The sequence below is a fragment of the Meles meles genome, chromosome 7 (assembly GCF_922984935.1).
Source record: "Meles meles chromosome 7, mMelMel3.1 paternal haplotype, whole genome shotgun sequence".
Lineage (NCBI taxonomy): Eukaryota > Metazoa > Chordata > Mammalia > Carnivora > Mustelidae > Meles > Meles meles.
In genome coordinates, this window is record NC_060072.1 from 69,913,604 (window position 1) to 69,940,206 (window position 26,603).

A 26,603-nucleotide genomic window follows, 5' to 3' on the forward strand; every position below is an offset into this window, starting at 1 on the left:
GTAGATGTAAAACAGATCTGCCTTTATGATGAAAGAACAGAATAACATTATTTATTACTTCTTATCAGTAAGGGTAATTGATACATAGGAGGTGATGTGTTTCAAGACTGAAAGGGAGCCAGCAGCAAAATTAGTAACGGAAGTTTTTTTTTTTTTAAGATTATTTATTTATTTATTTGAGAGAGAGAGATCACAAGTAGGCAGAGAGAGAGGGAAAAGCAGGCTCCCTGCTGAGCAGAGAGCCTGACACGGGACTTGATCCCAGGACTCAGAGATCACGACCTGTGCTGAAGGCAGAGGCTTAACCCTGACCCACCCAGGCGCCCCAATAACGAAGTTATTAAATAGGTATGTATATAATGCCAGTTATTGGCAGCCTACTTCAAGATCAGAAATAATCTTACTCCATACATATTATTTCTATAACTGCACTTAAATCATTACCATGTGCTATTTGTTTTGCAGTGAACCTTGAATGTGTGCTGTTAATGTACCAAATATGTTCAAAAATAAGGTGGTACTCCTTCAAAAGTTACAGGAAATTAATGGGCAAGAAATTATTTTGCTTAGTTAAATGCATTAAATGGCATTCTCTTGTCAGTAAAATGGAGAAAGGGGGCTAAGAGTAATAGGTAAAAAAATTTAGTAAGTTGAAACTAAGTACATTCAAAATTGGGTACTCAATTTTTAATTGGTAGTTGGTTATATTGCTGATTTTGTATAAAAATTAACAAAGGGTTGCTGATAAAGCTCTGTGAACCAAAGTTGCTTATTTTAGTTCATTAAGGCAGCTCAGGTATTTTTTACATAACGTGTATATCTTGCCATTTTAAGTTGCAGTTACTGTTATCATATCTGGTGTACATAAAGAGCTGGCACTGAATTCCAGTCAAATTATAGTAATATAGATCAGTTAGTTTTGTTGGTTTCTGAATAATAGCGTTGTTTCATCGCTCTGTATTTCCTAAGGAAGTATAAGGCTTCTAGCTCTTTCATTACAAATTCACCCCGTCCAATAAGTTCTTTGATCTTCTCTGGGTCCTTCACATCTTTGTTTTTTAGGAAAACATTCTTCAGACGCCTTTTAAAATAGTCTGCTCCTTTTGGATAGTCTCGTCCAAGATACAGCAGCTTAAAAAAGAAAGGTTAATATATTTCTAAACGATCTGTATCTCAGTAACATATGTATAAAACGGGCAACATAATTACTTACATTTTTATAAAGATTCAGTACTTCTCCTCTTAAAGAATTGGCCATTTTCATTTATTACGGAAAGTAGCCACTTTTATACATAACATACCTAAAGAAAAAGAAAAACCTTTATAAATAACTGCACTGTAGCCCCCAAAAAGAATCAAAGATTTTACACATTGGGAAAAAATGGTAACTTTTTTTTTCATTCAACAAATACTTATTGAGCACTTAGGTTCCAAGTACTGGGACATAACTATGAAATGTCAGATAAAATACCTGCTCTCACAGAACTGACATCTCCTATGGGAGACATAATAAGCAAACAAGAGAATTATGAATTGTGTAAGTCCTATGAAGGAAAAGGGGTAATGAGAGAGAAAATGAATTGTCAAAGATAGTTATATAGGTGTACTTTCTTATATAGAGTGGAGTGAATTAGATTTGAATCCCAGCTGCATAATGTTATACAGGTTACTTAACCTTTATGAGCTTCAGTTTCCTTACTGTTGAAAGGAAGACTGTCCATGTTGCTCTCAAGGCAAAACCAGACTCATTTGGAGGAAACTGTAAAGAGGCCTAGCCATACATAGCTAGTCGAGTGCTATCCTAAGAGAGGCTGAAGAGTAGAAGCTGAGTGTGGAGTCAAGTCAGTTCACAGCTAATGGTAGATGGGCAATGTGAGTGGTAAAGAGACCAGTGAACAACCCCTAAGCGGGTACATGTGTGACAAGCAGGCAACATCCAGTGGAGTAAATTATGCTTTATGTGTAATTTGTTAGTGCTACTAAGGAAAGGTGGCTCCTTAAAGGCACCATGACAGTCTAAACATAGAAAATAATTCCCATTACTTGCTACAGTTGTGGGGATTAAATCATAAAATTCCTAATACCATAAGGATTTAGTTCATGATAGGCCCAAAGTAAATGTCTCTGTCTTGTATAACCTTCCTTAAAATTGTTATTCCTATTTTCCCAATGACCTAAGAAAACTTACACTTTGTCCTTTATTGACAATTATTTTTGAAATTGTTTTGAATTTATTGAAATGCTTTGAAATTATTTTGAAATAATTTCAGTCTTGCAGAAAAGTTGCAACATATTTCCTGAATAAGAACTTAAGGAATACACTTAAAAATTTGAGAATTGAGAGTAAGTTGCTAACGTGATAAACAATTAGTGTGAATACTTTGCAGTGCCATCCAACAGAAATATAATCCAAGGCACCTATGTAATATTACATTTTCTAGTAGCCCATATTAAAAAATAAAACAAAAAAATATATTTTGTTCATATCCAAAATATTATTTCAATGTGTCATGTTAGCTACATTTGAAGTGCTTATAGGTATCAGTGGCTTAGGTGCCACCATACTGGGGAGCACAGCTTCAGAGTATAGTTTCTGTGAACAATGACATTTTCCTACAAAACAGTACAACCATCAGAATCAGGAAGCTAACACTGCTACATTACTACATCAAATCCACAACCCCTTCATGTTTTGGCAATCATCCCAAAGATGCCCTTTATAGCAGAAAGTTCAATCCAAGATTACACGTTGCCTTTAGTTTTCGTGTCTCTTCAGCCTTCAGTCTGAAACAATTCCTCAAGTTTCCTTGACTTTCTAAACTTCATACTTGTGAAGATCAAAGGCCATTTATTTTGTAGAATAGCTGGAGACTACCACAAATGTTTAAAGTGCTCAGAAAGAGTAGCCTGGGAAGGGAAGCAAGGGACTAGAGAACAGGAAGGGATCAAAAGGATTTCCTTGGGGATAATGGAGATGTTTATTATTGTGATTGTGATGATAGTTTTATAACTGTAAACAGCTGAAATTTATCAGATCGATTTACACTTTAACCTACTGTATGTCAATTATACCTCAGTAAAACTTTTAAAAAAAACTGGTGTAAATGTGCTGGCAAAATGTTAAGAGGAGGGCTGGTAGACAGTGAGGTACACATGGAAATAGAGATCTAAACCACAAGGCTGTTAGTTAGTGGTCAGGTTAGATGGTTCAACCAGCCACCAGTCAAGTTGCATAAAACCGGTATGCCTCTCTGGGATGGGAACCCTGGTTGTAAACGCTTATTTTAAATTTTTTAAAAATATACTTGGAAGACTCCTGCTTCCAGGATGGCAGCTAAATGAAGTCCTTTTCATTTCTTGCTGATTAAGGGGGGAAAAAATCACATGTGAACAAATACTATTTCCATTTTACTCCTACATAATTCCCCACTTTACTAGCAGTTTTAAAGCTAATTCACATAGCAAACATACAATGTAGCAGCATAATTCTTTTTGAGCTTTCTTGCAATTTTCTGTTTTTCTCCAAATTGCTTTTTCTGCTTTTGACTGGATTGCTTCTGAGCTTTTTTCCCAAATCTTTTTTTTTTTCCATTTTTACAAGTGGAATGGTAAAAAAAAAAACAACAAAAAAAAACTTTTTAGAAGATCTGTATACATGGTTGAAACTTAATAGGCTCTGAGCTTCAGTTAGGATGATCAGATTGTACCCTTTGTTGGGGAACGTCTGAAGTCAGAGTCATTCCTCCTTGGGCTGATCAGACTCGCTAGACAAGAAACTTCCAGTCTGCTGAGGATGTGCCTATTCAATCTTAAGAAATGGAAGAAAAATGGGGGCCTTACATTCAGCATTACATACACCAAATTTAATTTCTGTTTTCAGTATGGTTCTCATGTACTTAGTATACCTGAGGACACCCCAGTGCAGAGAACAGTATTATTTGGTTAGAAATATATCTCCATGCTTCTCCAGAGTGAGAGGTACAGTTCCTCTGAGGTGTTTTTCAAATAGCTTTTACTTAATCTCTTTGATTTACTTCATTCTTCATTTCCAATTCCATTGGCCCTGTTCCAGTGTCTTTTGAGAATTATGCAGTATAAATTGGGCTTTTCTGGTGTGTTGAGTCACACTCATTCATCTGGTTTGCAGCTTCCAGAATTTTACTGTTGTTATCTCTCTTCTCTCACATTTTAAAAATTTATTTTTATATCCCTTCACTGACAATCAGTGGAGTTTTGAAAGGGAATGAAATTAACAGGGAATGAAATACATTTCATTTATTTTCTATTAATCTAATTTCCATTTTAAAACTTTGTTGTTCTTGTTTGCTGAGAGCCAGTTTCCAGCATGGTTTAATCTTACTGAAGAATGGCTCTTAAGAATCACATGCTTTAAAAATGATGCTAAATCTACGCAGACATACTTTCAAATTACAAATTATAGCGTGTTTAATCTTACGGCAAAGAACACAGCTTTAACTCAAAATTTACAATATGTAAAAGCTTAAATTGTCCTTTTAAGCTATTGCTTATTTTTACAAACCATACATAATATAGGATTTGCCCAGCAAAAAATGTAGCTGGTTTGACTAGGGTAAAATTGTCCTGATCTTTGATATGTTAATGTATAGAAATTAAGGCAGTTTATTTTATGTTGACCTTCAGGCATTTAAGTGTTTTTTTTTTAAGTATTTATTTATTTGACAGAGAGAGAGAGAGAGAGGGAACACAAGCAGGGGGAGTGGGAGAGGGAGAAGCAGGCTTCCCACTGAACAGAGAGCCCAAAGCAGGGCTCCATCCCAGGACACTGGGATCATGACCTGAGCAGAAGGTAGATGCTTAACGACCAGCCACCCGGATGCCCCCAAGCATTTAAGTTTATTAGCCCTTGGGAGAAAGAGGTCTCCTTGGCCTCACCTGGTGAAGTGAAAAGTGCAGCAGGGAGGAGCACCCGGGTGGCTCAGTGGGTTAAGCCTCTGCCTTTGGCTCCGGTCATGATCTCAGGGTCCTGGGACAGAGCCTCACATTGGGCTCTCTGCTTTCTGTCCCTGCCTGCCTCTTTGCCTACTTATGATCTCTGTCAAATAAATAAATAAAATCTAAAAAAAAAAAAAAAAGTGTAGCAGGCATCTGGGCTTCTCCTTAACCCTACATGAAGTCATGGAGGTTACTGCTCTTTGTAAAGAGCCAAGCTATTAGGGACTGAGAGGAGCCCTCTATCATTCTGAAAATGTGTGTGGTGGGCAAGAGGAAGGAGGTAAAATCCCCACTGCCAGCTTTTTTCCAAAGACTATGAGCTGAGGAGTTTAGACTTAACTCCAGTCCTGGGTTAACTAAGAATTATCATTTTACTGATGACCAAAGCTGCTGTTACTCAAGTCTTCCTCATGAAGTTCAGATGGCAGTAAAAGCTGAAGGAAAATGGGCAAAGAAAGGCAGTGTAATGTTACTATTTATTGGTTTCTGGTAGATTTTGACTTCAAATAGCTGATACATATTTCCCCAAACCAATTAAGCCTGAAAAGCTTCACATAAAAAACTCTTAACACCAGCTCCAAAGGATATGTCATCAGAGAGGTAGGTGGCAAAAGACTTTTGCCCCCTGACTGGCATTTGGCTTGATGGAGGCATACCTAGGAGCCAGATTATAGAAGGGAGTTGAAAGGCACTGGCTATGTCTATGTTCAGAATGCTTGGATACTATGCCCGTTGGAAGGCAAAGAGAGAACAGGAAATCACCCTTACGCCTAGGCAGCTTGCAAGAGAAGTACTAGAGGAGAGCCAAACTCACTGTGTATTTTTTTTTTAAAGATTTTATTTATTTATTTGACAGAGAGAGATCACAAGTAGGCAGAGAGGCAGGCAGGCAGAGAGAGAGAGAGAGAGAGGAGGAAGCAGGCTCCCTGCCCAGCAGAGAGCCCGATACGGGACTCGATCCCAGGACCCTGAGATCATGACCCGAGCTGAAGGTAGAGGCTTAACCCACTGAGCCACCCAGGCGACCCTCACTGTGTATTTTTACAGCACAGTCTAGTGTGTTCTCACACATCCCTAGCACTTCTCCTCCCTAAGAGGGAGGTGGCATAGTGAGAACTTCAGCAAGTCTTCTCCCCTAGAGGCCTACCATTTTAAGGTAATTTGGGATTCCCATTAACACCACTGTATGCCCATCAATCCTAACTGAGCTGAATGAGGTTTTACACCATAAACATTATTAGTGTGAAACACTAAAACAAAAAACTTCCATACTAGATGGGTTAGAACTCTGTATGAAGTGGACATTAAGATGTTGTTTTGGTTTTTTGTTTTTTTTTTTCTGGCTACCCAGGATTTGGGGATGAATGTAATAATTTACAAACTGGATTTCTATCACAAGCCTAGCTCCGTAATCCTCACTACTATTTAATACATTTAGTCAGTACAGCTGGGAGAGAGCCTTACAAAATTAGAATTCAGAGATAAATGGTGCCAATGATTTTAAAGTATTCGATGTTTTGTCAAGCTAAAACAGGAACATTAAATCACAGCATTGAGAATGTGGAAGGAGCTTAATTTCTTAACTGCTTAATTTCTTCTAGTTTTTCTGCTGGTCTAAGTTTCCAGCGTTTCTTCACGTGGGGAGGAGACAAATTCTGAAGGTTGTGCTACCCGGCTAGCACAATTAGCCTGTGACCTTGGTCTTAATGAGTCTTACTGGGCCCCAGCGACCTTCAGCTGCAGAAAATCCTTTATCCAGGAATCGTTTCAAGTAATTTCCAGTCCTTATTTAGAGCTGCTCTTAGGAAAAATGGCACATACATAACTTGCACAGAAACTAAATCGAACCATGTGCAGAGAGAAGAATCCAGAGGTCATTAATTTCAAAATAACTAACCCTCTTGGAACCACCGCTTTCTCTAAATTGCCCATTGAGGCCCGTCCCCACGCGGGCCTACGCTGTGGTAGCCCAGGCAGCCCACCCTGGTGTCAGTCACGTCACCCAATCCCGTAACCGGCGTCTCCCTTCCTTCTGGAAACCCCTCACACAAAGATTCGCCCCAACACGCTCCTAGGGAGGAAGACAGACTGTCAACGTCAGAAGACGTTCCCAAACCCTACGCCACACCCGGTGGTCCCTACCCAGACCGTACTTCATCGCCTCCGGATCCCTGGATCTGGAAAACAGAATAAAACGTCCCAGCGGCTGCACTCACGCACTTTTCGGCAGTCCACAGCCGTAAAGGCCTCCGACCGTTTCGACTCCGGGGTCTGTCAACACCGACGCGGGGCGGGTGTTGGTGCTAGGCAGCCAGTCAGAGGAGGGGGCGGGGCGCCTCACGGAAGAACCCCAGCGCGACTGCGCGGACGCGAATGCGAGGATGTGCGCTCCGACGTTAGGCGCAAGTGGGCGGGGCTTGTCGTCCCGACAACCCGGGAGCGTTCGTCCACACACTCGAAGCTCCGATTTGGTGGACCACAGCAGCATTGGGGTAGTGCTGGCTGCAGAATGGTGAGCAGGGCAAGTGGGGGCCAGCGGCGATCCACTCGTGTAAAAATGATGTGTAGGAGCCTGACATATTTTAGAGGGGAGCGGGTGGGTTTAAGAAAGAACCCTTACCGCTGTGGGAAATCGGCCTTCTGATCCGTGCCCTTGCGGTCCGGGATCTCGGGGACAGACGGGAATCACAAACCGCTTTCTGCAAACGGGGGATGGCCAGTGCGGTCAAATGGTGTCCTAATCGCGTACTGTTGATAGATTTAAGAATTGGCCTCAACCTGGTAATTTCCAAGAACGATAGACCTTTCCATTAAATGGCTTTTTTCATTGGCAGGTTGGCGAAAATGTGTTTTTGTGCCTCCTCGGTAGTTAATTAAAAGCTGTTGTAATTTATTCTGCTTTGAAAAGTCATTTTATGTGGTCTTTTGTGGAAATATGAATTGTGAGTCAAATTACTCAGCTTGCCTCGAATTTTTAAAATATAATAAAGCTGCTTGTTTTGTTTTAATGCACTCTTCAGCCCTTTTGTCTTTTTCCAGAACACAGACCAACCTGCCCCATGAGATGATCTCTGTTCCCATTTTCTTTCTTTTTTTTTTTTTTAAAGATTTTATTTATTTGACAGAGATCCCAAGTAGGAGAGGGGCAGGCAGAGAGAGAGGGGGAAGCAGGCTCCCTGCTGAGCAGAGAGCCTGAAGTGGGGCTTGATGCCAGGACGCTGGGATCATGACCTGAGCTGAAGGCAGAGGCTTAACCCACTGAGCCACCCAGGCGCCCCTCTGTTCCCATTTTCTTAAATGTGACTTCCATCTTTTGTGGTTAAAACCAAAGGAAGTAGAAAATGTATTTAATTATTTAATTCATTAAGGGGAAATACGGAGTGCATTCTTTGTGTCTGACACTAGGCTAGAAGTCGAGGATCTAAGAGTGAATATTACACCCCCTCCTTGCTATGGGAGACAGGCTAAACTAATAATATTAGGATACAGATTTTTAACTGTAACAGTTGAAATGTCTACAGTGGAGTAAGATTAAGGTGGAAATGATAAAATTGGGGTGGGAAAGGGCACAAAGGGAAGAGCAATGCTTTTCAAACTGTATTTTAAAATATGACTATGGGTTTACCAGAATTGATGGAAAATGTTCATGTTAGGAAGAATAGGAAGTAAATGGCCTTTAAGCTGAAAAACTGCTGATAAATTGAGGGAACAATAAGCCTCTATTTATTTTCCACTGGAGCATACATTTCATCTTATGCTTCTAGCAATGTTTATCAAAATGTCCCTGAACATTTGCTTCTACTGCATCTGGAATGCTGTTAGGTTGCAGATTCTAGGAACAGAATGGACACCAAACAAACCTACGGTATTAGTTTCCTAGGGCTGCCAAGTAGCCTAAGTGGCTTAAACGGTAGAAACTTACGTTTCGCCATTCTAGTGGCTGATAAATCCAAGATCAAGAAGGTGTTTCCAGGGCTCTGCTCCCTCTGCAGGTGCTAGGGAGGGATCTGTTCAGACCTCTCCTAGCTTCTGGTAGTTCCTTGGCTTGTGGCAACATTCCCCCCTTCTTTATGTGGTGGCCTTTCTGTGTGCATGTCTGTGTCCAAATTTCTCCTTTTTATAAGGACACCAGTCGTATTGGAGTAGAAGTCATTCTATTCCATTGTTATCTCATCTTAATTTAACTAATTACATCAGTAACAACTCTAGTTCCAAATAAGGTAAAATTTGGAGGTACTAGGGGATAGGACGGGGATATAGTTCAATGCTTAATAGCTACTGAATTGTGGTGGAGGGGAGAAGTGCCACAGGAATATTCATTTTTTTAACAAGCCCTCTGAACTTTGAGAACTACAGTTGACTCTTGAATAATACTGGTCCACTTTGAACTGTAGGAATCCACTTATAGGCAGGTTTTTTGGATAAATACAGTACAGTACTGTTAATGTATTCTTTTTCTTATTTTTCTTAGTATTTCTTTTCTCAAGCTTATTTTATTTCAAGAATACAGTATATAATACATATACAAAAATATGCGTTAACTGTTTATGTTATCAGTAGGTCTTCTAGTCAACAATGGACTATTAATAGTTAAGTTCTGGGGGGAGTCAGAAGTTATATGTGGATTTTTGCCTGCATGGGAGTCAGGACCCCAACCCCCACATCGTACAAGGGTCAACTGTACTATACTACATGATGCTCTTTTTATGTTTTGCAGGAGGGGTTAGGATAAGTACTAATCCCAAACCTACTTCACATAAGAAGTACTAGTGAGATAATAATTTGCCTATCTTAAAATATGACTACTTGAGACCAGGAACAATACTGTTTACATATTCTGTTTTTAGTACTTTTTTCAAGATGGGAGTGTATTAACTATTAATTGATAGTAAATATGATAATAAAAATAGAACCCAACTGTAAAAATTATATGAGAGTGAAGTCTGTACTATTCCTCTTTATATCATCTCCATTGTCCCAGAGCATCCTGTGTGCAAATCGTTAATAAATATTTGCTGAATGAATTAATGAAATATATGTACTTTCAAGAAGATAAAATCTGCTTCATGTCACTTTCAACATTTATATTGAATACAGTGATAATCTTGTAGTTTGAACCAGTAATTTTTCCTGGGAAAGTCTTCAGAGGTGGAATGTGTATAATCTTACAGTCACGTGATCTCCTACAGATTCCTTATCAGATATCTAATGGACACATGAGCCTAATCAAGAAATTACAAGTAGTGTTAACTGAAAAACACATGTAATGATAAAGCTAATGGTTAATACTTATTGCAATATTGTGCTTTCCAAATTAATTTCCAAAGAATAGATCTGCTTTAAGATTCATTGCCGAGCAGAATCTTTTTATCATAGCTTTGCCTGCTTTAAATTAACTGATTCTTTTTTCTATAAAATCAGCAGTCTAATCTTACAGAAAGATTATTTATTTATGAGCTCATTTCCACACTTTCAAACTTGACATCATTGCCTGTATTTAGTCAACCACTTACTGTTCCTTGGAACCCTTTAAACCAGTATCTCCCTGACTGCTGCTCTGCGTAGTGGTAGGTCATTTCATTACCCATGGATCACTGAGTGGCTGTCATAAGAAAGAGTGTAGGATTTAAAAAATGTATAATTTTAAAAAGATGCGTCATTGGGTGAACTATTTTTTTTCCCTAAACCTGCTTGTAGTTTTGTCTAATTCTTTTTTAAAAGACTTTATTTTGAGATCATTTTAGATTTACATGAAAGTTGCAAAGATGATGCAGAGAGTTTCCTATGGTTTTTACCAGATACTCCTGATTTTCACATTTTATATAATATTGGTGCTTTTGTTAAAAATATCTGAGTTTTTAAAATTTATCAATCCTCTTGTTTTTCCAACTTTCAGGGTCCCAAAGCAAAAAAGGTAGGTAGAAATTATTTTCTCAAAATAGATAGTTTTAAAAGCACTAACATTGTATGAATAGAACTTTTAAATATTTTTCTAGTTAGTTTTATTATAGGTTATAATAGGACTTACTAAGCTTACTTTTTAGATATTAGTGCTATTTAAATCATGGGTAATCCTTTACAATACAGGACGTACTTCAAATTTGACATAAAAAGATACTTCTGGTTTCACAGTCTTTAATTTTTACTTGTACCTAGATTCAAGGTTTTTTCTTAGTTGTTCTCTAGAAAACGTTAGATTAGGAACCCCTTTTCTTTATTCTAGACAAACACAAAAATTAATTACAAAACCTTAAGAGTAGACCCTAAGGTAATACGTCTTTAAATGGATTGCGTAGTAATGCATACTTGATTTTCTTTTATACTTTGTAGAAATTTGAATTGAATAAAGGATGTCTAGAATGCCTTCTTTTTTTCACTTAGTAGATTTATACCTTAAAGCAGAGATTATAATCTCTTGACTGGCAAGCCAGGTTTAGTCCCTAACAATATATATATATATTTTTAAAGAATTTATTTATTTATTTGACAGAGAGAGAGATCACAAGTAGGCAGAGAGGCAGGCGGGGGGGGGGGGGGAAGCAGGCTCCCCGCTGAGCAGAGAGCCCGATGCGGGGCTCGATCCCAGGACTCTGAGATCATGACCTGAACTGAAGGCAGAGGCTTAAACCACTGAGCCACCCAGGCGCCCCAATATTTTGTTTGACCTGAAAAGTTTTTTCATTAGTTGCCAAATTATTTTCATACAAAACTGTGACTCCCATCTATTCTTAAAAAATGAGAAACCTATGATAACGTTGGGCCTATAGTCCTGTAAGGCAGCAGTTGGCTAGACTGAGTAGCAGCCCCTCCCTTTAGAAATTCGTAAACTCTTTTTTCAAGTTTGCCATGGTCTTGACTATTACCAGACTCCCTATTTTATTTACCTTCCTGATCCCAATAGAGATTTGGGTTTGGAATGCTGGATTTAAGGCGTATTTCATAAGGTCACTTCTCTGTAAAATTTTCTACTATTCTTTTTCCAAAATAAGTTATGCTATGTTCTCATAGCACATTCATTTGTTCATACCTCAGTTATAACCCTTATATCATTTTAGTGTAATAATTTATAATTGTGAGCTCTCTGAGGTCAGGAACATGTCACATTAATTTTTATGTTCATAGCATTTAGCGCAGTGCCTGGCACATAGTAGAAATTCAATCAATTATTTGCCTAATGAATATTTACCCTGCCAACATTTAAAAACATCTGGGCCCTTGACCATTTAAAGGAAATGCTGGTTTAAATGTGTATGCAATATTTATACAATTAAACATTTCTTTAAGAGATGCTTTTGAGTGCCTTCTGTGTTTGCTTCTCTCAGCCATTTGCACCCATTACCAACCTGAAACTATTTTAAGGGCTGTGGATATAACTGAACTGAACAAAATTTATGAAGGCTCTGGACACATTCTCATGAAAGTATTGTGGAGGATTACAATTATTTGTGTGTGGGTCTGTAATAGTTTATTGGTTTGTGTAGATTTTCATTTTTGGTTTTAGGTAGTGAAATCTTAGATACATTGTTTTCAATGTGAAAACTCACTGTTCTAAATGACTTCGGTGCTTAATTGTGTGTGCATGGGTGCTAAATAAATATTCCTGGATTATTTTGTTCAGAGTGTTGTATCCCTGAGAGAATGGTGATAGGAAGCCTATGAAATTTGAGATCAAACATAAGGAATAAATCACTCACTTTTAATTTATTCCATTCTTAAAGATTGTGGCTTGGGGATTGAGTCTGTAAGGGAATTTATAGTAGAGTTAGAAAAGCATTGAAACATATAGTTTATTCTTTCTGATTTGTCACAGACGTTTTTTTTTAAGGAAAAAGTAATAAATGCACATGGTACAAAATTAAAATAGCATAAAAATGGAAAATTTCCTGTTACTCAAGACTGGGAGAACTACCACATGTCTTTTCATAAATTGTTTAAGCATTAAAAAATACACACACAGGGCACCTGTGTGGCTCAGTGGGTTAAAGCCTCTGCCTTTGGCTTAGGTCACGACCCCAGGGTCCTGGGATCGAGCCCCGCATCAGGCTCTCTGCTCTGCAGGGAGCCTGCTTCCTCCTCTCTTCTGCCTGCCTCTCTGCCTACTTGTGATCTCTGTCAAATAAATAAATAAAATCTTAAAAAACAAAAAAAAAAAACCAAAGGATTTGAAAAAAAAAAAGTACACACACATCCCTTTCCTCCCCACAGATGGGAGCATTCTGCACCTTCCATTTATCATTTTAATGCTATTGTATTTCATTAATTCTAGGATACTCAGCTTTTTATACTTTAACATTACTAAAATTGAGATGTGTCTTATAGTCAGTATCATCTTACAATCATCGTCGTCCTGGATTGACATCCACTTCTTCCAGAGAGGATGTTTGCTTCTGTCAGTCACACGGGTTTACTCATATGTGATGCTATTGTAAAGTCTCTGCTTGAGAGTTTTTAGACCAGTCTAATGGTATTAGTCAAACTGCAAATCCACATGAGCTGGCTTGTGGATTAAATCTTCAAGCCTTTTTTTCTTCTTTCTATGCCTTTTCAGGATTAAGATCTGCAAGTTTTCTTGCTATATTTTTCTGTGTTATGGGTTCACTTCTCATTAGTCATATATCCAGCTTTACGCAGGCATCTCCTTTAAGACTCCCATCTTGGGCATTCCCTTTCTTGGTAGCAATAATTTAAAGGTACTTCTTACATCTGATGGCATCATAGATTGAATAGAAGTAGTATGTATTTGGACCTTTTTGTTTCAGCATGATGAGATCATGTCACTTCTTTTCACAGCTGCATCATGTTTTATTGAAAGTATGTACTATGATTTTTTATGTTGTCCCTCTTTTTTGCTACCGCAAACAAGGTAAGAATGAAGATCTTTGTATATAAATCCTTGCAGATTAAGGGAAGAATACTTATTTCATTGATTTAGCAGTGTTCTAGATATTAAGAGAACAGTAGCAAGACACAGTCTTGATCTCCTGAAACTTACATTATTTCTTTATGTATACATATTTCTTTATCTTACATTATTTCATTTTTATATTCATTTATATTCATTTTATTTATACATATTTCTTTATCTTACATTATTTCTTCTCCTGAAACTTACATTATTTCTTTATCCACTTTATTGAGATATAATTGACATATAACATTGTATAAGTTTAAGGTATACAGTGTAACAATTTGACGTACTTATATATTATGAAGTGATTACCAAACAAAATGTTAATTACACATCTATCTTCTCACATAACTACCATTATGTGTGTGTGTGTGTGTGTGTTAAAAACTTTAAAGATGAACTAACAGTAATTTTCAAGTATACAATACAGTATTGTTAACTGTAGTCAGCATTCTGTACAGTAGATCTTCAGAACTTACTCATATTGTAAGTGGAAGTTTATACTCTTTAACAAATATTTGCCCATTTCCCCCATGCCCTAGTCACTGACAATCACCAGTTTATTCTGTTTCTGTGAGTTTAGCTTTTTTATAGCGTTTGTCTCTGGTTTATTTCACTTAGCATAATGCCCTTAAGGTTCATCTGTGTTGTCACAAATAGCAAGATTTTCTTCTTTTTTATGACTGAATAGTATTCCATTTATATATATTTATCCATTCATCTATGGCTGGACACTTCATTTGTTTCCATGTTTTAACAGTGCACATGGGGGTGCAAATATCTTTTCAGGATCGTGGTTTCATTTTATAAAGCTTACATTCTATCTGGGGAAGTGAGGTAAGGTATATAATTTCAGATAGCTTTCAAAATACAGAGAACCAAGGAAGGGGTCAATGAGAAATGTGGGGTTGGAAATGGTGATGATGCTATGTCATATGAGGTGATTAAGGAAGTAAAGTTTGAGAAGAGACTTAGATGAAGATTTTCTAAAAACACAAAGATTTTCTAAAGATGCCAGGACACAGTTTTGTGGAAATGAATTTCTAGATCATCTACTTCCATATTTCCCCTTTCCTGGGAAAAATCTGTCATGAGGTCCTCCCTTTTCACAGTTACTCTCTTGCTTTCCAAAACCAAAGTGGATTTAAATCGTAGTGTTTCATTGCTGCGGGGCCTAGACTATGAAACTAAGGGACAATTCAAATACTATTGTTGGCAAAGCTTTCTCTAATCACGGTACCAGGGGACTTTTTGTCTTTTGCTCCTTGTAGTGAGATGTGGCATTACAGGTATTAAGATAGTCTGAATTTCTTACATATTGTAGTCTGGAGTTGTGGAACTAGTAATAATTTTTAGTGACGTTACCTCTGAGATTATTGTGCAATGATGTTGCAAAAAACCCTCTCATAGTGTAATTTATTGATAAAACTTTGACTCCAAAAAAATACTAATTTTTTAATGAAGAAAGATTAAGGGGATCACCAAAAATGTAAATAAGCTTAATGTTTTCACTAAAGATGCCTGTGAAACTTTGTATAACTTATTAGTACTCATTGCAAAACCTAGGAAAATTGTACACGACTACAGAAAAGGTGCGCTATTCGATCTGTCACTGTTGGGACACCCAGGTGACTCAGTTAAGCATCTCCCTTCAGCTCAGGTCATGATCCTGGGGTCTTGGGATCAAGTTCCCACACTGGCTCCTTGTTTAGCAGGGAGCCTGCTTCTCCCTCCGTCTGCCACTCCCCCTGCTTGTGCTCTTGTGCATGTGCTTGCTCACTCTCTGTTGACACAGAGAGAATAAATTGAAAAAATTTTTTTTTAATTTCTATCATTGAATTTACAGCAGCATTCTTTTTCAGAAACCACTGTGCTTGATAGAATACATGGAATAGCAGAAGACATTAATTAGATTACAGGGGGAAATTACCTTTTATGTTGATGAATATATAGATGATTCCAGTTGTTCCCAGCTAATAACTATGACTGTTCTTCCAGTAAAGAAAATGGGATTATTGGGGCGCCTGGGTGGCTCAGTGGAGTAAGCCGCTGCCTTCGGCTCGGGTCATGGTCTCAGGGTCCTGGGATCGAGCCCCGCATCGGGCTCTCTGCTCCGCGGGGAGCCTGCTTCCTCCTCTCTCTCTGCCTCTCTCTCTGCCTGCCTCTCTGCCTACTTGTGATCTCTCTCTCTGTCAAATAAATAAATAAAATCTTAAAAAAAAAAAAAAGAAAATGGGATTATTAATGAAATTTTGATATTTGAATTCCTTTAGTAATAAATGTGAAAAGATTTTACAGAACTTAGAATACTTTTCTTTGAATTGACTTTATTTGAATAGATTAAGAATGGTGCCCAAGTACCTCCCAGCAAAGAACTATAAAGAATGGGCAAAGGCGGGAGGGGCCTTATTATTCATATCTGTACTCTAAATCCTATTTTAATTTTAGAATACTATACATGCAGTCCCCAAATTACAATGGTTCTACTTGTGATTTTTCAAGTTTATGATATGATACATATTCAGTAGAAACCATTCTTTGAATTTGGATTTTTTTTTTAAGATTTTATTTATCTATTTGACAGAGATCACAAGTAGGCAGAGAGGCAGACAGAGAGAGAGGGTGGGGTGAGCAGGCTCCCTGCTGAGCAGAGAGGCCGATGTGGGGCTGGATCCCAGGACCCTGGGACCATGACCTGAGCTGAAAGCAGAGGCTTTAACCCACTGAGCCACCCAGGCACCCCTGAATTTGGAATTTTGGTCTTTTCCTGCACAGTAATATGTGGTACAATACTCTCTCTCATCATGCTAGGTGGCAGCAGTGAGCCACAGCTCCCAGCCAGCCCCCTCATCACAAACTTAAGCCGCCAAAACACTTAGAACCCTTCTGCACCCATACAACCATTCTGTTTTCACTTTCAGATAATATTCGGTACATGACTTGAGATATTCAATACTTTATTATAAAATAGGCTTTGTGTTAGATGACTTTGTCCAATTGTAGGCCAACATAAGTATTCTAAGTACTTTGAAGGTAGGGTAGGCTAAACTATGATGATTGGTAGGCTAGGTGTATTAAATGCATTTTTGACTTACCATAGTTTCAACTTAAAATCGGTTGACTGAGATGTAACCCCATTACAAGGAAGATCTGTATTCACAGACAAGCTTTGGTTGCCTAAAATTTGAGTCTTGATTTTTATGAACGTTTAATGTTTATTCTAAATTGTAAATGGCGTTAAGATCAGAACATTAAAATTGTATCTTTTTAAAACAATGTGAGGAAATGGAATCAATTCATACCTGGCTCATTGTAAAATGTAAGGTAGCTCATCATGAGGATGTGTATTAACACACTTAAAATGAAGTCGGGGCGCCTGGGTGGCTCAGATGTTAAGCTTCTGTCTTCTGCCTAGGTCATGATCCCAGAGAACTGGGATTGAGCCCCACCTGGGGGTCCCTTTTCAGAGGAAAGCCTGCTTCTCCCTTTGCCCCTCCCCCTACTTGTGTTCCCTGTCATTCTCTCTTTCTCTCTCTGTCAAATAAATAAATTAAATCTTTAAAAAAAATGAAAGACTGTCTGGCCATCTTAAGTTCCTTGACAGGACAGGTTTTAATGGAGTAATAGAAATGAAATGAAAGCCTGATTAGAGTAGGCCATGCAAAAAATTGGGAAAGTAGAAGCAGTAGGTAAGTCTTTTAGGAGGTCTGATATAAAGGGTAACAGAATTAGAGCAAAAGATGGAAAGGGATGTGAAATCTAGGGAGGGAGAAATTTATGAATAACTAGAGGTATTAATTATAGGAGCCGGATCTTATTAAATAGGCGATAAATGTTAGGATCCAGTATAAAGGTGGCAGGTTCAGCCTTAAATAGCAGAAAGTACATACAGATCATACAGCATAAAAGGAGGGAAGGCAGACAAAGATATGTAGATAGGTTCAAAGATTTGGATGTGTAACTGACATTATTCTCAGAGTTTGCAATGGTATGAAAAATAAAGTCAACAGCTGAGAGTAGGAAAGAGGAGAGGATTTTTGAGGTTTGAAAAATGAGTATGAAACACTGGTAGGAATACCGGATGGCACAAAGTCTGTTTAAAATTTGTGCTCTTTATTTGTGCTATAAATTTGAGTTCGTGTGTATTTTTCTCTGGCAGGGTTCAGCCGCTCATATTGCTAGTGCAGAATAAATGGAGAGTTGAGTTGAACTGGAACTGGCAGTTTGCCAGCTGAGCTTCTTAGAGGGACAGGAAAATGGGGGAAGTGGAAATATATAAATTAGTGATTATGGTGATGAGCTATGAAACCTAACCTGGGTAAGGAAATGGAGCAATGAGTGGCTTAATGATCAATGAAGAAGTGGTATGGCTAATGGATTAGAGAATTCCAATGGAGCATTCTGCACTAGGTAAGCCAAAAAGAGAAGATGGTCATCAGAAGTCTGTGTATTCCAAGGATTAACCACTCTACTTATTGCTAAATTGAGATAGTGCTCTTTTCTTTCTATACTTTCCATAGGGAAAATGGAGAGGAGGTGGTTATCACCAAGATATTTCTCAAATTTGTATTCCATAGCTCTAATCTCTTTGCTGAACCTCAGTTCTCCAGGTTCGGTGCCTACAAACATTGCCTGGATGCTCTACTCGCACTTCAAATTAATTAGATTTAAACTCCTTTCAACGGTGTTTCATCCAAATTTACTTGTTCTGGACTACAGTTTTTCTTTTTAACTATTCCCTAACTCATTCTTCTCCTTGCCTCCAATTTTAATCATCAAATTAAGTTAGCTTATATAATATGTATTGGATCCATTCTCCTGTGTTTATTACATTGTTATGATTTAGTTTTAGTAACTTCTCTCTTTTTTAAAAAAAGATTTTATATATTTATTTGACAGAGAGATAACAAGTAGGCAGAGAGGCAGGCAGAGAGAGGAGGAAGCAGGCTCCCTGCTGAGCAGAGAGCCCTATGCACTGCTCGATCCCAGGACTCTGGGATCATGACCTGAGCCGAAGGCAGAGGCTTTAACCCACTGAGCCACACAGGCACCCCTAGTAACTTCTCTTAATAGTCACCCAAATAGTATCCTCTTCATAATCATTTTTTTCCCAATACAAAGTTAGTTTTCAAAATTATATTGTTAATAGCCACAGCCCTTCTCAAAAACTTTTAGGGAGTTTGTACTTTTTTAGAATAATGTCCAACTTCTATAGCATAGACTCAAGCCTTTTTTTCCATTTTCATTTCTATTACCTTTTCTTGGAATCTCCCCAGGGCCCATGAACTTGTTGGCCTTTCCAGTGCCATCCCATCTTCATATCTCATTGCTTGCATTTCCCTCTTGAGATACCTTCCCCTCATATCTGAATGTTAAAATCTTTTGGGCACAAATTTAAAATTTAAATCCTGCCTGCTCTATGAAGTATTTTTAATCATTATAGACATGTAATAATATTAGAACTATTTTTACATATATTTTATATATCCATTTACATCTATTTTACATATAATATTTTATTTTAATTCTTAAAAAATAAAATGAGGTCTTTTTAAAAAAGATTTTATTTATTTATTTGAGAGACAGAGAATATGCGTGAGTGAGGGGAGGAAGAGAGAGAGAGAATTTGAAGCAGACACTGCGCTGAGCACAGAACCCAATGCAGGGCTCAACTCACAGCCCTGGGATCATGACCTGAGCTGAAATCAAGAGTCAGACATTCAACTGACTGAGCTACCCAGGCACCCCAAAATGAGGTCTTATGTAGCACCATTTTAAAGATGTGGAAACTAGGAATGAGAAAATTATGTAAATTGCATATTAATTGCATAGCATTAATTGTATAGTAAATTGGCACTGTCACTATTGCCTTTGACAAATTTTATGCTTATTTTTCTTACTTGCTTCCATACTTTGTCCTCAGTGCATTGGGTCAAGGCTTTATACATAATAGAGACTTACTTGAATGAATGAAAGACTGGATTCATGAAAGCAAAAGTGTTTTTCATAATTACTATTTGAGGGATATGTGTTTAAAAGTAATTTGGATGCATGTTTATAGCTTTTTTTAATGTTGTGACATTTAAGTCTGGCAAGAAGAAGAGGAAAATCACCAAAGCTGAACGATTAAAGCAGCTACAAGAGGAGGAGGAAAGACGGCAAAAAGAGGAAGGTACAAAATACACAGTGTTACTATTTTCATATGCAGGGAATATAACAGTAGGTTGGTATTTCTACATTCCAGCCAATATCTTTTAAAAGAATTTTCAAAATTCTTCAATTTTTCAAATCTCATCAGGTTTTTGGTTTTTTTTTAAGATTTTATTTATTTGGGAGAGAGAGAGAGCATGAGAGAGGAAAAGGTCAGAGGGAGAAGCAGACTCCCTGTGGAGCTGGGAGCCCAATGCAGGACTCAATCGGGGGACTCCAGGACCATGACCTGAGCCAAAGGCAGTCACTTAACCAACTGAGCCATCCAGGCGCCCAAATCTCATCTGTTTTGTAATAAATTTCTGCTGTTTAAAGGGTACCCAGAAAGTTCTGTTAGTACATACCAGTCACTTTCAGATATATCTTGAAGGAGAGTTGCCAGATAAAATACAGAATGCCCAGTTAAATTTGAATTTCAGATAAACAGTGGATAATTTGGGATAATTTGCTTCATGCAATATGGAACATACCTTAAAAAAAAAAGGCAGTTCCTTTATCTGAAATTCAATTTCAAATGAGCGTGCTGTATTTTTATTTGCTAACTCTGGCAAACCAATCTTGAAGTCTTTATACTTACTGATGAAATCAGAGGCATTGGTGCCAACTGTACAGTAAGAATTCTGATACATTCATTAAATATGGGAAGTAGACACTAACAAGAAATGTACAGAGCAGCCCAAGTTCTTATAGTTTAATAATGTTTATTTGCCAAATTTTATGAATTTTCATTTGTAAAAAAAAAAGTTATAAATTCATAAAAATATCAGTTATTTTAAAAATGCCAAAAAGTGATTTTAAAAATCTGAATAGTTCAAGTGGTTGTAGCTTTTAGCATTGAGAACATGTGTGGATTCAAATTCAGGTTTTAAACGTCTGTCCTCAGGTTCCATGTTGATTTTTTATGTGTAATCATAATAAATCCTTCTTAGGTGGCTCTTGATAAGAGTACACTATCAGAATCTAGATCTTGGGGAAAGTTTTTAAAAACTGGATTAAACTCATATTCTTCAACATACATTTCATATTTTTTTAAAGATTTTATTTATTTATTTGACAGACAGAACACAAGTAGGTAGAGAGGCAGGCAGAGGGAGAGGGAGAAACAGGCTCTCCACTGGGCAGAGAGCCCGATGTGGGGCTCGATCCCAGGACCCCGGGATCATGACCTGAGCTGAAGGCAGCCGCTCAACCAACTGAGCCACCCAAGCGCCCCTCATATATTTTTTAATAATGAAAGCAAGAGAAGATTAGGGTAGTTGGTTCTGATGATGTAGATGTCACAAACTTATGGAAATCTGAAGATTTTACCTCTATCAATCTGTCACTTTTTCTTGGTTAAAATTATTATTAGATTTCTGTAAACTTTGGGGGGGAAGAGAAATATCATTATAGTTGTATTTTCTTGGCCAGAAAGTTTGAGTCATGTTTTTTGAAAAAAATCTAGCATTCATCTTATTTCTACCACATGATATGGTTGTGACTTCTATAAAATATTCCACCACCCTTACATCTTGAAAATATTTTAAGTAATTTTAACGGCTTAAAAATAGATTGATTTAATCACTGAGAAAAGATTTTTTTTTTTTTTGGTTCTTTAGAGGAAGCCCGTGTTAAATATGAAAAAGAAGAAATGGAAAGGCTTGAAATACAGCGGATTGAGAAAGAAAAATGGCATCAACTTGAAGCAAAAGTATATAAACATTAGTAATGTTATTTTTTTAAAGATTTGATTTATTTGTTGGAGAGAGAGAGTGCATGAGCAGAGGGAGTGGCAGGCAGAGGGAGAAGCAGGCTCTCCACTGAGCAAGGAGATTGATGCAGGGTTCAATCCAAAGACTCTGGGATCATGACCTGAGCCAAAGGCAGATGCTTAAGCAACTGAACCACCCAGGCATCCCTAATAATGTTTATGAATGAAGACAAATTATGTGGCTATCAGATGCTTTTGGCCATGTAAAGTCGCTCTCCCCCATACCTACCACTAATGGTAGTGGTATAGGTTTTAGGCCTATAAAAACTCGTTTAACTCATTAAATTCTACCAGAAAGTTAGTGAAATTATTACCCACATTTCACAGATAAGGAAATTGAGGAATAAGGAAAGCAAACAGCGGAGCCAGGACTTAGACATAAATAGCCTTGCTTCAGAACCCTTGCTTGTAAGCATTAAGTTCTTTTTCTCAGTCTGTTTTATAGATGATTAAACAGGGACACCCCCCCACCCCCCAATCTCAAATTCTACCTCTCCCGTTTTAGTTTTACTTCTCTTTTTCACCAGAATTTTTCAGATCAATAATTCTTAAATATTTTGATTTGAGGAGAAACCTTATAAGTTAAAAATTAAAGACCCCCAAGGAGATTTATGTGGGTTTTATCTATCAATATTTACCGTATTAGAAATTTAAGCTGAGAAATTGTAAGATACATTATATTAATAGATTAAATATTGTTAGAAATAAACATTAGTAAAAATAAGTAAATATATTAACATTTTTAAAAAGAAAACACCTATAATTATATATATATTATTGATTTATAATTCATATATAAAATTATATTAGTTTTAGGTATACAACATAGTGACCCAGTATTTATATATATTGTGAAAAGATTATTACAATACTCTAACATCCATCACCACACATTATATATATTTTTCAAATTAGGGAAATAAGTGACATTGTTTATGTTTTTAATATCTCTTTGATGTCAGACTTAACAAAAGACAGCTGGATTCTCATATCGACTTCAGTATTCTGTTTCAGTGTGTTGTTTTGAAGAAACATCTGGCCTCACACAAATTCATAGTTGGAAAAAGGAGGAATATTGTTAAAGCTATTCAGTTAATTGTGAATATTCTTTTTGATACTATGCCAAAACTCAGTGTCATAGTTTCTCAGTATGGAATCTGAAATCATATTAATGAACTTTTCATGCTTTGTTACACTAAAACACTGATTTATCTTACCCTTTAAATAGATCTTATATCCATGTATGATTTTGCAATATCATGATTGATTGCTTAGAAGAATTGCATTTACTGAATTATTTCCTTCCAAATATTGACCCATTTTTATTATTCATTACCAAAAATCGCACGCACTACTGTCATCTCCAATCAAATCAAAAAGGTTTTTTAGGGAGAAAATGTCAAACAGTGGTAGGTACAAGTTTTCTTAAAATTCGAATTTTTTTCCTTAAAGATTCATTTATTTGAGAGAGAGAGCAGGGAGGAAGCACCAAGGGGGAGGGAAAGAGAGAATCTCAAGCAGACTCTCCACTGAGCACAGAGCCCCACAATGTACGACCTGATCCCACGACCCGAGATCATGACCTGAGCCGAAACCAAGAGTCGGACACTCACCTGACTGAGCCACCCTGACACCCCTTTAAATTTTGAATTTTTATTTTTATTTTATTTCATTTTATTTTTTATTTTTTAATTTATTTTATTTTTATTTGAAAACTTGAATTTTATCACTGGTAACAAATACTTATAGTTGTTTCCTGGAATTAAAACGCTCTACTCATTCATTTTTGAGTGTCTGCCAAAATACTCTAATAATTGGACAAGTATTTATTTCTCAAGACAGCCTTGTCCTTTTATATGTAGCAGAATTGCTTTATGCATACTTCCCATTTTATCCACATAGAATAACAAAAGATATATACTAATGAGTTCAAATTTAATAAAATTAATAATTTTCACTTTATCACATTATTCTTATGTGAAACTGGCTGTTTCCCACCTCTCTCCCTCAAAGTATGTGACCGCTAGTACAGCCTGTGACTTGATTTGTGCTGAGGCACCAGCAATTTTGTACCATTTTGTGCCATTAGTGCAAATGTATACACTACAGAAAAGGCAGTTACTGTTTTAGTATTATTATGAGGGCAGATTTGACTTCACAGATCCCCAGAGTCTTAGGGACCCACCTGAGTCCACAGATCATTCACAAACCACTGTTTCAGATGAACCCTTTTGGAAAATGCCAGTTACACTCAAATTAACTTTAATGTTCATTTTTAAACTAAATATTTTGTCAGTAAAGTATAGATGCTACTTAAGAAACATAAAGCTAAAATTTAAGAGCTGGCCAATGTATTTATCCCCACGTAATAGGATCTAGAAAGGAGAAATGAAGAACTTGAAGAACTTTGTTTATTAGAAGGGTGTTTTCCTGAAGCAGAGAAATTGAAACGAGATACTAGATTGCTTTCTCAGGTAAGACCGATTTATGTGTGTGAACTAATACTTTTGTACCACAAGAGGGAGTTATAGATATCCTTTTTAATCTTCCCCAGACTTAGAGTTTGTCTGTAATACATCTGTAATCTGACAAATCTCTCATATCCCACGTGGCAAAGTAAATTCACATAGCTTTGTAGAAAACTATTTGTCAGTAGTAAGACCCTTGACATTTTTAGATCTTTTGACTCTGGTTTAATTTGGGGGAATCTATACAAGGAAATTATCCTAAATTAAAATAGAAAATATTGAGTTTAAAGGAATCTAGTGTTGCTCAAAAGAGCATAACTTTGGAAACAGTAAAAATTATTATCCAGAGAAAAAGGAACAACTAATAATATGGCAAAAGATAATGGTGGTATAAATTTAAGCAAAAAATTGTTAAGGATAATATGATTACAAATGCAGAATTTGCATGTACTACAGAATAAATGGAAGAACTCATACTAAAATGCCAATGATTATTAACAACTAGTAACAATCTGAAAAGTAGAAATTATCCCATGTTGGCTTTTCTAAGTATAGGAAGTTATATGATTAGAGAGGAAAGCAAAACAAAATCAACTCATAAATACTGTTTTTAAATGTGACAAATACTAGAATTGCTATTTATTTGAATTACGGAAACTTTTAAATCATTTTGATGAAAAGAATTTTGTTATTTTAGAGATATCTCAAATAAGCAGTTGAAGTCATAATGTTTTTTGCCTAAATTGGAAAAACTAGATTATGAGAACTGATACTTTGAAAAAAGTTATTTAATCTTTGAATTTTCAAACATTTTTATTTTTAAAAAATAAAACTTCAGACATTTTTATTTCACAGTGGAAACACTACATTCAATGTGATGGGAGTCCTGATCCTTCAATATCCCCAGAAATTAATACTTTCATTAGCCTGTGGAAAGAAGAAACAAATGAGACTCTTGAGGAAGTGATTGCAAAAAGTAAACTAGTGCTAAATGTAGGTGCTGAAATATTATTCTATAATTTTGAATTATTTAAATTACAAATTGTCTGATATTGACTCCAAAATAGGAATAAATTGAATAACCATAGTACTTGCCAACTTGCTTGGTTATGGAGAAAATTATTTGCTAATCTTTTCATTTTTTTTTAAATTTCTACAATTCCTATTTTTACTTTTATTTTTGCCACCTTAGATAAGATCATCATGACATAAATGTGAAACATTTTGTGTGTCTAATCCAAGCAGGGAAAAAAAAAATCAGGTTGCATCCATATATGTAGATAACTTGGGGGAAAAGTATATGATTTTATCCTGAGTTGAAATTTTCCACTATTCTATGTTCACTACAGATGTTTTTCAGTGTTAACTATGTGCCAGGCACTTACTCTTGAAGGCATGAAAGTATAAAGACGAGTAAGAATATTGTACTTTCTACTTTGGCAAATAGGATGGACAGACTACCCTGAGGAACTTCCACTTTATGATGCACTTAAAAGTGCTAAAAAAATTTTTTTTAATGATATTAAAAATTACCTGGGTGGGTAAGTCGGTTAAGTGTCTGACTTGGTTTTGGCTCAGGTCATGATCTTAGGGATCCTAAGATTGAGTCCCACGTCCTCTGCTCTGTGCCCAGCAGGGAGTCTACTTGAAGATTCTCTCCTTCTGTTCCTTTCCCCACTCTAGTGCTCTCTTTCCCATGCTGTCTCTCTCACTCTCTCAAATAAATAAATAAATACATAATTTTTTTTAAGATTTTATTCATTAGAGAGAGAGAGAGCACCAGCAGGGGGAGAGGCAGAGGAAGAGGGAGAAGCAGACTCCCGGCTGAGCTGGGAGCCTGACCTGGGGCTTGATCCCAGGACCTGGAGATCGTGACCTGAGCCGAAAGCAAACGCTTAACCATCTGAGCCACCCAGGCACCCCAATAAATAAATATTTTAAAAAATTCATTGCCAAGTTCAAAACAAAGTAAGGGAAAGTCTTGGAGGCCATAAAACAATTCAGAGAAGTAGGCAAGTCTCAAAATCAGTGGCTTCACAGAGAAGCCACTTCTCCAGAGGCTTTCCTCTCTGTTAAGTCTTGGGTTAGCCTTGGTTTAAAGCAGGTCAGGAGGCAATGCCTAGAGTATGTGAAAGGTGGCAAGTTGAATCAAAGATGCCTTATATGACTGGGAGCCTCCAAAAGTTATTGTGGATAAAAGAGAAAATATCTGCTTTGCAAAAGGAAATGATAAGAACTTGTTTGGCTCATCTTTAGCTTAGAGAAGGGGAACAAGAAAATGATTCTTAATCAC

The 26,603-nt window shown here is 36.9% G+C and overlaps 2 protein-coding genes across 5 annotated transcripts in view; one reads left to right on the top strand and one right to left on the bottom strand.

The window, feature by feature from the left end:
• Positions 1-22: 22 nt before the first annotated feature.
• Positions 23-7,286, bottom strand: ETFRF1 (electron transfer flavoprotein regulatory factor 1). 4 transcript variants are annotated; one of them, XM_046011305.1, is made up of 3 exons: positions 7,195-7,286; positions 1,214-1,301; positions 23-1,131 (listed from the first exon to the last, which is right to left on the bottom strand). In XM_046011305.1, exons 2-3 carry the CDS (start codon positions 1,262-1,264, stop codon positions 910-912), a joined length of 273 nt encoding a protein of 90 aa, XP_045867261.1. In that variant the 5' UTR covers positions 1,265-1,301; positions 7,195-7,286; the 3' UTR covers positions 23-909. The 4 variants fall into 4 exon arrangements, with proteins under 4 accessions (XP_045867261.1, XP_045867262.1, XP_045867260.1 ...); XM_046011306.1 differs by having other exon boundaries at positions 7,117-7,283; XM_046011304.1 differs by having other exon boundaries at positions 7,128-7,282.
• A 134-nt stretch (positions 7,287-7,420) lies between these two features.
• The window catches only part of DNAI7 (dynein axonemal intermediate chain 7), a 62,916-nt gene continuing 43,733 nt past the window's right edge, over positions 7,421-26,603 (top strand). Inside the window, exons 1-6 of the mRNA XM_046011534.1 lie at positions 7,421-7,486; positions 10,871-10,888; positions 19,970-20,054; positions 21,691-21,782; positions 24,215-24,316; positions 25,166-25,303. Coding sequence (XP_045867490.1) covers positions 7,484-7,486; positions 10,871-10,888; positions 19,970-20,054; positions 21,691-21,782; positions 24,215-24,316; positions 25,166-25,303 — 438 coding nt within the window. The 5' untranslated portion in view covers positions 7,421-7,483. The remainder of the gene's footprint in view (positions 7,487-10,870; positions 10,889-19,969; positions 20,055-21,690; positions 21,783-24,214; positions 24,317-25,165; positions 25,304-26,603) is intronic.

Bases quoted from the DNA above. Each gene is read 5' to 3' on its own strand.
- ETFRF1 (XM_046011305.1), bottom strand. From the start codon at position 1,264: ATGAAAATGGCCAATTCTTTAAGAGGAGAAGTACTGAATCTTTATAAA. The intron at 1,132-1,213 runs GTAAGTAATTAT...TTCTTTTTTAAG, and splicing joins TACTGAATCTTTATAAAAAT to CTGCTGTATCTTGGACGAGA.